General features: G+C 38.8%; 1 protein-coding gene across 1 annotated transcript in view; it reads right to left on the bottom strand.

Annotated features, from left to right (window-relative positions):
- Positions 1-2785: 2785 nt before the first annotated feature.
- The window catches only part of focad (focadhesin), a 61296-nt gene continuing 51397 nt past the window's right edge, over positions 2786-12684 (bottom strand). Inside the window, exons 35-44 of the mRNA XM_079600049.1 lie at positions 11217-11297; positions 11008-11136; positions 10808-10923; positions 9748-10008; positions 7020-7109; positions 5879-6056; positions 5617-5714; positions 3853-4104; positions 3182-3257; positions 2786-3039 (exon numbers count right to left, since the gene is read on the bottom strand). Coding sequence (XP_079456175.1) covers positions 2966-3039; positions 3182-3257; positions 3853-4104; positions 5617-5714; positions 5879-6056; positions 7020-7109; positions 9748-10008; positions 10808-10923; positions 11008-11136; positions 11217-11297 — 1355 coding nt within the window. The 3' untranslated portion in view covers positions 2786-2965. The remainder of the gene's footprint in view (positions 3040-3181; positions 3258-3852; positions 4105-5616; positions 5715-5878; positions 6057-7019; positions 7110-9747; positions 10009-10807; positions 10924-11007; positions 11137-11216; positions 11298-12684) is intronic.

The following is a 12684-nucleotide window of genomic DNA, read 5'->3' as shown; positions in this document are numbered from 1 at the left end:
CATGTATGCTATTTAACATTTCTTAAAAAAAAATGTATAACCTATAATTGAAAAGCTGTCCTCACCATTGATTTGGATTTTTATGTTTTTTTTTAAATGAATGAGTGTGAATCAAAAAGATTCATTATCAGCAGCATCTAATTATGAACAATAAATGAACCCTGCATGTGCACACCGACCTGTCTCCTCTAATCGAGGTAAAGTGACAATGAACATAGGCTATACGTCGTAGCCTATTACTCTAGTTTACATTTAGCCATGCTAACAATGTTACGGCACACTCGTTCCTGTGTGCTCGAGCGGATAATGATGCTCACAAAGATGCTCTCGTGCATGTTCACTTGGTCTATGCTCTTCTACGTAAAAACTAGCGATCGGGATGGGCGGAGCAATATCGGTACTTTAGATACAGATGTTCCCTGATAGCACACATACATCTCATAGACGTCTATTTGACGTTTTCATCTGGAAGATGCTTTTTTTTGTGTGTGTTTGCTCATCTGCAATACGTCTCTGGACGTTTCCTGTCAGATGTTATATAGACTTTAAGATTATGATTAAGAATGCATGTAAAACTGCTTTTTAAAAGATGTTTTTTTTAGATGTTTGTACACAACAGATGTTTTCCAGATGAAATACTCTTTTAAAAGACATCTTGGAGATGTACGTGTGCTATCTGGGTTGTATCAAGTGGATCGACCCTTGCATGCAATCAAACTAGCGATAACTAATAGGTTAATAATATTTATATTCTGCAATAAGGTTGTAAAAAGAGCTACTTCTGAACATGCGCATTAGTGCTGAAAGACACAAGAATAATAGTTCAATTGAGCATGCTATGGAATTATAAATATTAAGAAAAAAACAGCGATAACAGATATTACTATAATTACTCATTCCCAGAAATTAAAAAAATGGTATCTGACGAAATTGGCCTTTGGTACTTGGTATTATACAGTGTCATATAGAAACTACTAAAGTTTTTATTCATATTGTGAATTACTCTTTATTTTTATATTTTCTTTTTTTCGGTTTAATTTTAGTTAAAGTTTTAATAATTTTGTGGTGTGTTTTTGTCATTTTTATTATCATTATTATTATTTTAAATGTCTTTTATATATGTTTTATTAGTTAGGGTTAGCACATTAATAAGTTATTTTAGTACATAAAGATAAACAAGGTGAAAATGAAATCTAGCTGATACAAATAAGTTTTTTTATTTTATATATTTGATTTTATTTCAGTTTTTTTCATGTAACAAAGTTTTCAAGTTACCCTGGTATTACTTTACCTCATCACTGGCTGTTTTGAATGCACAGTAAACGGGGACAACACTGGAAAGGGAAATCAAGAGACTTTAGAAACAGATTGAATTGCAAAACAAACACAGATTTGCCTGAGAGTTACATGAGATGAGGGACTTTACTAATCTGAAAAACAAAACACAATTTACAAGATTCGCTCTCGATTTCACAGACAAGGCGTAAGCTAGTCTCAGACTAAAATGCATGTTTGAGCTGTTTTAACTGAAAGCAACTATATATATCTTGAAATATGTCAGTGCAATTGTTTTCTCAAGATGCACACCAGTAATGTTTTTTTTTCTAAGGCACGTTTATAAATGTCGTATTTGAACTAAGGCCTAATCCTGGCTTAATCTAATCACTGTTTGTGAAACCGGGCCTCAAGGCACCATTTTTACACTCATGTTGTAACAAAAATTAGTTTCATGAATTAACATTCATTGAAAATATCTACCAGAATTTATATTAATTTGTTTAAAATCAAATTAACCACTACCAAAGTAAACACTAGTATCCACACAAGACTGCGATCTACTGCCATTAATATTACTTTGCATTCTAATGTCTATTACTTTTCACATTTAATTTTAGTTATGAAATAGGAGAATGTATAAACTACCCAACTTCTAGAAAGCATTTGATTTAATATTTAGCAGTTAAAAACAAAGCAAAGAAGGTACTCAATGTTACCTATGTCCCTTATGTTCCTTCACACAATTAAATGTAGGGTGGGCAATTTTTGGAGAGGCTAGCATTGAGTACCTCCTTTGCTTTGTTTTTAACTGCTAAATATTCAATCAAATGCTTTCTAGAAGTTGGGTAGTTTATACATTCTCCTATTTCATAACTCAAATTAATTATTAATTACTAATATGATGATTTGATGATTAAGAAACATTTCTTATCAGTGTTAAAAACACTGACAGGTGCTGCTTAATTTATTTTTGTGAAAACCGTGGTAGATTTATTTCCAGAATTATTTGATGAATAGAAAGTTCAAAAGAACAGCATTTATTTGCAATATAAATCTCGTGTGATATTCTAAATGTCTTTACTCTAATAATGAGTCAATACATCATAAATTCTTCTTTTTGTCTTACCCTGATTCACCATGAAGCCTAATTTAGTCTGTTTAGGATATTTAAAATGGTGGCCTAAATGGGCAGCTCTTAGCTAGCCTAAGCTACAGTATGGACCAGACTACAATATAGACCATTAGGCATCATATATTGTATTCAGTATCTGAGTGGCTGATGGGAAGCTGTCGGGGAAGTTCTTTGTGAAAGGAAATGTATGCAAAAAGAGTGCTTCATTTAAACAGAAAAAGATACTTGGTATGTCACATATACATTTATTTTACATAACTGGTCACAAAAAAATAGTCAATGCATTTTACATGCAAAGCATGAAAGTGGAAATTAACAAAAGTTGAAAACGATGCTTTCTAAACCCATTTTTATGTGCACTGTTACGTTAAAAAAAAGAATACTATGGTATTCCTACTTTCAGTCTATTAAACATGTCAGTTTTCTCTCTGGTTGGTAACAGATGGGGATTATCACTAGAGTTTGGGGATTATCACTAGAGTTTGTGAATTGTTCAAATATTAGCACTGTTGTGTAACCGTATCTAGCCGTTGGTGTGCCGTCGCCTTCACAGGATCACCAGCCATACGCCCTGGTCCACACACCCTTCTTCCTGAACTCCTCCGTGGATCTCAGAGACATTAATGCCGCTAAGACAAATAAGAGATACAAATCAGTCAAATGAGAGAATGTATATATACTCTCTATATAACAATCATTTGCTTCTTGTGATCGTGCTATTAAAACAGATTCAAGAAAATGATTGGTTGTGTTTAAAACAAAGCTTCTCACCTCTGGCTGTAAGTAGGGCGGTCTCGGAGAAACTGAGTTTAGGAGCTTCAGTGATACTGAAGAGCCAGTCGATGAACTGATGGCAGAAAGAAAGAAAGAATGGATTCAGTCATTTTTTTTTGAGCACTGAATTGATCAAAAGTGATAATAAAATTCTATTTCAAATAAATGCTGTTCTTTTAAACTTTCTATTCATCAGAGAATCCTGAAAAACTGTATCACGGATTCCACAAAAATAAGAACTGTTTTAAACATTTATAATAATACAAATTTTTCAAATATCAGAATGATTTCTGAAGGATCATGTGACACTGGAGACTGGAGTAATGATGCTGAAAATTCAGCTTTACCGTCACAGGAATAAATTACATTTTAAAATATATTTATATAGAAAACAGCTATTTTAAATTGTAACCTTTTTTCTAAATATGACTTTTTACTGTATTTTTGATCAAATAAATGCAATGTTGAACAGTAGAGTAGATAGATACACAGGAAAATATTAGCTTTATTTTTATTGCTCATATTTAAGTTCGAGGACTGTAAGTATTACAATGGTGTGCAACTCATTTGTGCAATGGACATGAACGCCATCTTAAACTTGAACTTTTCCAAGCACCCCATGACTCCACATATTTAAATAGTAAAGCGAGAGGTAAAACATGCCACACCTTTTGTGACTGGGCCTTCCACGGCTCTTTGGCGAGCAGCTGCTTGATGCTGTATGGGACTGCAGAGAGGCACGAGGAGACCGACAGCTCACTGGTGGCAGGGTTCACATACAGGCCATGAGTGAGTTCTGTTGACTGAGAGCACTGATGCCAGGGAAACCACTGGGCCCTGATGCCAATGAGAAGCGGGGAGCAATGGTCCGCCCAGGACGCCAGCGCTGCAGCAAACACACCGAGGAGGAAGTCTGTGCCCTGCAAAGAGATAGTGGACATTATGTTTAAAGTCACCTTGAAGTCAATAAAATATTGCAGTATTATAAATGATTTATCCGTGCACATCGTTATTTTTTTTAATTCATGTGCCTTCACAATCTTTAATCAAAATAACGTCCTCTCCCTCTTGCAGCGACATCTCTTATTTGATGATGTGTTTACTGGCGGGGCAACCTGTCACTCACATGAGATCGACCAATAGCAAAGAAACAACCCTCCAAACAATTCCCGATAGACAAAATAATTTTTTTCTTGGATGAGAAACCATTTCACTTGGACATATTTGCCACAATATTGAAAAAAAAAGACCATCTTGTTTCATGCCGATTTAAAGGCACAGTATGTAAGATTTTTGGATTAAAATATCCAAAAACCACTAGAACAGTGTTATATATTTTGTTGCCTTGTGTGCTTACATCATGCCAAATGTTTCCAACAATGTTTAAATCCAGGAGAAATCAGCTTTTTTAACCAGTGTAACGGCCCGTGTCAATGAGTCGCCTGTCAATGACGTCACATCTGCATTACCCCCTCCGTAGAAACCATGTAAACACCAAAGACGCTTTAATATATAATGTGTTTAATTAGATGGGTGAGCAACTGTTTAGAGACCTTTATCGACAGAAAATGAATCATAGTTATAAAGCTCAACACGGTTAGTCTTATTATAAACAAATGTCTGTAGAGAAGCGCTTCCTGGACTCAAGTAAATAAGCTCGAGGTGCTCTTTGGATAGAAAAAAACATATAGAAATCATCAGGAACATCCAAGGCACTCTCTTTGGAAAAATTAAAAAGCCTTTATTTCTATGGCTTGGTCATAATCAACACTTTTTAAAACACTCCGACGCGTTTCGGCATACAAGCCTTCGTCCGGGAGTCACTGTGACTCAGTGTTTTAAAAAACGGTTAGTATTATTGTTTGAATCTCTTGTTTTCTTGATTTACCGCGAGCAACATGTTTGTACATCAGAGACAATATTCTGTCAAGTGGCTAACATAGCATAATCAGAAAGAGCTTTATTTGAAGTAGCAGTAATACAGCATTTTGTCTGCCGTGCACTATATTTTAAAATGAATTGCATTCCATTTAGCAACACAAGTCATACCGGCTTTTTATTAATATGATATTCTAATATCAATCTAGCTTACTGGAGTCTCATAGCAGCCACCGAGCGAACAAACAGCGTAACTTTCAACACACTCAAATTTATTTTTAGTATGATTGTTTTGACCAAGTAAAAAGCGCTGCGTTACCGCATAGTTTTAATCTGTCAGTGAACAGGTAGTTTCTTGTTTCCTGCAGCGGGCAATGCGTTTTATAGACAAAATAACTGTTTATATCATTAGGCCCACAGCAAGGCAACTAAAAACACTTTCCAGATGACAGTGAATGCTCTTCTGAGAGGCAAATCCACACATGACTATAAAGTAACCAGTGGCCAATAAATTGAAGCAAAAAGATTTTGCAGCGCAGTCATATTGCACATACCTCTATAACGTTGACACATTTAACAGAGGGAGATCCGTACGCAACGTTTCTGATGTGGCCCATTAATTCCAGTAGCCACTCCATTCGTTTCGAGACCCCTGAAAACAAACAAACATTTTACTTTCCAAAACAACAATTTCATCAAAGAGTGGCTATTTGAAATGGAAGGTTTGCGGTCTTAATGATCTCAGACTTTTGAACGGTATACCTTTTTACTCAAGCACTGTTTCTACTATTATATACATCAGTTTTATTAGCGTACCTGTATTGGGACTAGAGGCGAACCGTGATTGGTGGAGGCCCTGCAGAAGAAGCCAGCTTATTTGTTTTTTATTCCCCACCCGGAGGATGGTACTGATGACATCATTGAGCCCGAGGAGAGGGACTCTGCCTTTAGAGGTCAGGTAGGATAGGATGAAAGTTGTTTTTTCGACATTAGCCTGTAGAGGGAGCACAAAAACAGTGTGTTGATTTAATGTCTCCGTGTCAGTGTACCTTTGAGCAAGTCATTTCACTTGTAAATTGCATCTGGGATGGCTGTTACATGACATGATAAATTACTCAATTTGACGCTAAAAGAACTATCACATCCACTGCAGGATGCAAAACCTGGGGACACAACTTTAAGTCTTTAAAACAAAATATTATGTTCACTAAAACCAAACAAATATGTCAAGACAATAAATAATAATAATTATAATAGATAATATTGATCTATTCATAGCAAATATTTATTTAATTTTGTTATTTTTTTAAAGAAGAGGTTATTTTCTTTTTGGATATATTGCATGTTCAGATATTCATACAAAATAAATATTCTGATGGCCATGAAAACTTTGTGAAAATTATTTAAAAAAATGCTGGTGGTGGCTGTAAACTTGGCAGTGAAAGAGTTAAACACGATTATTTAAAAAAATAAGGTGACAAATGAGGGCTGACCTGTTCAACAGGAGCAAATACCATCGATTAACAACCTCGTAGCTCACAGTAGGCCTACTTTTAAAGGTTTATACGTTATGAGAAAATGTGTTTTTACTTCCAGACTCTATTGCACTCTATAATGCTGCTGGCATTATTTGTACACAGTTAAAGTCACTATTTACATGTTAATGAAAAACCAGAGGCACACTTTTTGTGGAATGACCTTTAAAATGACCCTCATGATGTGGTGTGACCAAGAAAAAGCATTTAATTTGGTTATTCAGTCTTCTCTTCATTATTAACCATTTGATGTCATTTTATACGCATCTTGAACAGTGGACTCACTAGCTTGCACAGTGAAACAATGTGTTCATTTCCCTGACGCAAGACATTACGACTACATATCATGATGCATATTTATAAAGATTAAATCAGAATCAGATTTATGAAGCTATAAATCACAAACATTAGTTATATTTTACCTCAGTGACTTTGATTATGCGGTCTACCTCAGTGTCGCTCAGTTCAGACAGACACGAACACATCTCTTCATAGAGGTCCACTTCACCAGCCTACAGACCAACACAAAAACAGAGACATATCACTGTACAGCAGCAGTGTGACTGTCAAGTGTTCAATGCTTTATCAACATGTTTGACTATAAACACATCTTCCATTAAGGCTGACACACATCAAGCCAACGTAAAAGAACGAGAAGCGACGAAAGCTGACAATGTTGTCGCGTCATGTGGGCTGCGTCCAAAAAGCTGCACTTGAACACACCGCTTTTGGCACGATCCGTTTGACGTAGGGTGTCGTGGGGATCCGTAAACGACAACGGGCGTCGGGACGCAAGATTCGATCGTTTCATCTCGTATAGTGTGTCATAGTAGGCGACAACCGACGTCGCGTCACTCTGATTGAGTGAGTGTGTGTGCAAGTAAGTGAGTGAGTAAGTGTGTGTGTATGTGTGTGTGTGAGTGAGCAAGAGTGAGTGAGTGTGTCTGTGTGCGCAAGTGAGTGAGTGTGTGTGCACGATTGAGTGAGTGTGTGTGCACGAGTGAGGGAGTGTGTGTGCACGAGTGAGTGTATGTGCACGAGTGAGTGTATGTGCACGAGTGAGTGAGTGAGCGAGAGTGAGTGTGTGTGCGCGAGTGAGTGAGTGAGCGAGTGTGTGTGCACGAGTGAGTGAGTGTGTGTGCACGAGTGAGCGAGAGTGAGTGAGTGTGTGCGCGAGTGAGTGTGTGTGCGTGCGTGACAGCGCGAGTGAGTGAGTAAGTGAGTGTGTGTGCGTGCGTGACAGCGCGAGTGAGTGAGTAAGTGAGTGTGTGTGTGAGTGATCGAGAGTGAGTGTGTGTGCAAAAGTGAGTGAGTTGAGTGAGTGTGTGTGTGTGTGTGTGTGTGAGTGTGAGTGAGCGAGAGTCCGAGTGAGTGAGTGAGTGAGAGTGAGTGTGTGTGTGTGTGTGTGCTCAAGTGAGTGAGCGAGAGTGTGTGTGCTCAAGTGAGTGAGTGTGTGTGCTCAATTGAGTGAGTGAGCGAGAGTGAGTGAGTGTGTGTGCTCAAGTGAGTGTGTGTGCACAAGTGAGTGAGTGAGCGAGAGAGAGTGAGTGAGTGTCTGTGCTCAAGTGAGTGATTGTGTGTGCTCAAGTGAGTGAGTGAGCGAGAGTGAGTGAGTGTGTGTGCAAGTAAGTGAGTGAGTGAGTGTGTATGTGTGTGTGAGCAAGAGTGAGTGTGTGTGTGTGCGCAAGTGAGTGAGTGTGTGTGAGTGTGTGTGCACGAGTGAGTGTGTGTGCACGAGTGAGGGAGTGTGTGCACGAGTGAGTGTATGTGCACGAGTGAGTGTGTGTGCACGAGTGAGTGAGTGAGTGAGTGAGAGTGAGTGAGTGAGAGTGAGTGAGTGTGTGTGTGTGTGCAAGTAAGTGAGTGAGTGTGTATGTGTGTGAGCAAGTGAGTGAGTGTATGTGAGTGTGTGTGCGCGAGTGAGTGAGTGAACGATAGTGAGTGAGTGAGCGAGTGTGTGTGTGTGTGCACGAGTGAGTGAGTGTGTGCACGAGTGAGTGTGCTTGCGCGATTGAGTGAGTGAGTGTGTGAGTGATCGAGAGTGAGTGCGTGTGCAAAAGTGAGTGAGTGTGTGTGTGTGTGTGAGTGAGCGAGAGTGAGTGAGCGAGAGTGCAAGTGAGTGAGTGAGCGAGAGTGAGTGTGTGTGTGCTCAAGTGAGTGTGTGTGCTCAAGTGAGTGAGTGAGCGAGAGTGAGTGTGTGTGCTCAAGTGAGTGAGTGAGCGAGAGTGAGTGTGTGTGCTCAAGTGAGTGAGTGAGCGAGAGTGAGTGTGTGTGCTCAAGTGAGTGAGTGAGCGAGAGTGAGTGTGTGTGCACAAGTGAGTGAGTGAGTGAGCGAGAGTGAGTGAGTGAGCGAGAGTGAGTGAGTGAGCGAGAGTGAGAGTATATATGTGTGCAAGTGAATGTGTGCGTGTGAGACGGCATGCGATGACTGGTCAGAAAACAACGTGTAGTCTGACGTTTCTTGTCCACAACACAACAAAGATTTTAGGAGTCCAAATAATTTAGGAGTCGTAATCTGACACAGTGACTATTATAACAGACAAAAAAAATCTTGTAATCTGAACCAGGCATAAGACTGCAGGCGACTGCTAACTAGCTTGTACGCGTGTAAGGAAATAATCGTCTACCCCACTAACACAGAACGTTTAGGGAACGTTAGTTTATGGTACTCTAAAGGTTAGTTTGAACCAAACCAAAAACGAACGTTTAGGGAACGTTCCCTCAGGGTTATAACGTTCCCTAAACATTAAGGGAACCAACCAACTAAAAGGTTCTCCTGTGGTTGCACTGTACCTCCACACAACGTTCCCGTTTGGTTGTTTTTGGTCATGTTTATTTAAACAAGCTCCATTTAAGTTTTTGACGTAGCATATAAAAGGTTTGCAGTCAGTTGATTTAATTCACTCAAAAATGATTGGTCTTATGAAGTCCAAGTAAAATAAGCAGATTATCAAAAGAATATATTTAATTTTAGACTGATCAATTTAGCAAACAATACTTTTGTGCCTGATTTCGTTTTTTTAACTGTATAAGTTGGTATCAAAAGTCTATAGGGGTCCGACTAGTGCTGACGGTGTGGAACACAATGCAAACCCTGGGCTGACCATTGGCTTGGTGTGTCACGACCTTTAGGTAAATGCCAGGACATACCGGTATATTATCAGATAAGAGGTTATAGATCTTTTCAGTGGCAGAGCACAGAGCGGTCCAGCAGTTTTGGGGCGGGTTGGGGACCGCCATGGCTTTGGACAGGCCACGCAGGATGGACAGGCACAGGGGCAAGCGCTGGGCACGTGTGTCGGGCTCAAACTGCTGCACTGCCAGACTGTCCACATACACCTGCAGTTTGTCTTCAGCCACATGCTTCATCCAGGAGCTCAGGCACTCGTACAGGTAAGCCCTGGTGCGGAGCTGTGGAGGGTCCCGGGATAGACAAGAGACAGACACATTTTAAAGCTGGAAAACCATGATGAACTACTTACAGAAAATTATATACTAATTACTACTTCACTTTTCAGCATCCTTACAAGATACATTCAACATAACATCTTATGAATATAACAAAAGGAAAAGTTATGGTTATAATGAAGTTTTGTCATGTATTATTCGCTTAATAAACAATTTCTCAGCGCTGTCATTTGTGTTGAGCGTTTACATTGTTATTGAGAAGAAAGCGCGCAGCACTCATCTGCAGTTCACTTAATAGCCACCGGTGTCGCTAAGAACAAGGGTTTCTGAATTCTACATATGGCCCCCAGGAACTAAATGTACACATTTTCTAAATAAAATAAGAGCAGAAATATGCACATGTAAAACTCGCCGTCATGTAGGACTGCTCGTTTATGGCAAAAAACATGAATTTATTTATTACCATTACTCTCATTAAAAACAATGCAACTATTTTTTTCAGTATTTATTTATTATATTTTAACCGAGTTCCTGAACTTGCAGATTATCATTTTTTATTATTATTTAAATGTATGTATGTATGTATGTATGTGTATATACACACACACACACACTGTACATAATATATTACATAATATAAAAATACTTCAACATCATACATTTCAACAAACTTTTTGAAGAACATATTGGCAGGGCTTGCACATCTAAAACTAGCAATTTATGGTATTAAAAAACCCATCATAATAATCTGCATAGAGAAACCTCAAACATCTATTACACACAGAAAGAAACAAACACTCACACTCAGGCTGAGAACCAGGGGAGGCACAAGCCAGATGCCGAGGAAGAGTGAGGCACTCTGGGAGGACTGGGCCTGACTGGCAGCCAACTCTAAACACTGATGCTGCACCTCCTCACCTACACACAGGTGAACACTTCAAAATCATTTCCTATAAAACACTAATTCAAGATGATGATGATGAGGAGGAAGAGGAAGCTGACCAAAGCCGAGTCTCATCAGCGGAGAGAGGATGGCACTCCAGTTGACTGGAGGATACTGGAAGCTTCCACCAACCGAGCCTAAAGCGGCCAGAACCGTCTTCACCAGGTGTGGAGCGGTGAACTCAGGCCCTGGAGTCACAGCATTAGTATTTAACAGAGAGCTTTCTTTTATTAGACAGCAAGCATTAGATTAGAAGAGTGAGTGTTACCTTTCCTTCCTGCTTCAGTGATGAAGTCGACACTCGCTCGGATGACACTTTTCTCTGGGAGATAACCAAAGTCCTGAGGAACTGTTAAAGAGAGGTGGAGAAGTATGTTTTATTGCTCTTCTTCCATTTATACAGTATACATTTGTTTGTGTTTTGTTATTTTTTATTATTTAGCTATTATTATTTAGTGGTAGTAGTAAACATAAAAACTATAATATTTTTATATTTCATGTTTTATAAACAATTTGTAGTACTACTAATATTTAGGGCTGCACGAAATTGGAAAAACTGACGAGATATTTAATTTTTTTGCTACTGTATATATTAGGGCCGGGACTTTAACGCGTTAATTAAGATTAATTAATTACACAAAAAATAACGCGTTAAATTTTTTTAACGCATTTTAATCGCACTTATTTTTGCACCGCGGAACGTTTCTCACTGGATGAGTTTAGGCGGACCGATTATACTGGAGCACCAATAGCGTTCATAACCATAGACATGTATAAAGGCTAGATGGCTCAAGGCGGAGTCAGCTGTGTCGTCAACTTGGCGGCCATCTTAGGTCAGGTGACTGCGCTGCTGCTCCCTGCTGCTGTGGACGGAAGGTGAGTGACAAATGCTCGTAACTTGCTGAATTCTTGACGGATTTACAAACGGTTTGGTTTATTACAAACCTTATTAACGTGGCTATGATTTGTGCTGATGCCGATGTTTAAATTGTAGCTTCACGTTTTGAATGTATGCAGTATGCAGTTAAATAGCCGCATCCCTGACGTTTATGACACACCAAGCCGTTTGAAAATCGGTTGAAAATTGAGCAAGATATAGTTATTTCAGCACTACATGCACAATAGACTTTAATGTCATATCTGGACGAGCGGACCTGTCCTAAAATGGCCGCCGTGTGACGTCGTCGGGCCCCATTGGCTCTCAGCGCCGGTAAGCCATCTAGCCTTTATACATGTCTATGCTCATAACCGTCTATGTTCATAACTTAATAACTTCAGACAACAACAAACCACAGTGAACATCAACAAAGAAGCTGACGAGACCGCTTTGGTTGGCCCCGTGGATGGGACATTTTGTTATAAAAAACGAACGGATGGAAGCGTCGATAAGAGCGTGGTTGTGTGCAAGCTATGCAACAAGGAATTCGAAGCGGCTATTGCTACACTTAATGGCAAAAATAGCACTGGTCTGCTGGACTTGGTTGAACAAAAATAAACAATATTTTGTTGCTTAAGCTTATGTATTCAGTCATTATTCAATGGTATACTAAAAATCCATGTGAAAAAAATTACTTCTCACCGTTCTCAGGTCAAATATTTATATGCGATTAAAATGCGATTAATTTAGATTAATTAATTACAAAGCCTCTAATTAATTAGATTAGTTTTTTTAATCGAGTCCCGGCCCTAATATATATATATATATATATATATTATCACTTAAAAACTCATCTTTG

Source organism: Phoxinus phoxinus (genome assembly GCF_949152265.1).
Source record: "Phoxinus phoxinus genome assembly, chromosome: 2".
NCBI classification, from domain to species: Eukaryota; Metazoa; Chordata; class Actinopteri; order Cypriniformes; family Leuciscidae; genus Phoxinus; species Phoxinus phoxinus.
This window is presented reverse-complemented; position numbering and strand designations above follow the sequence as displayed.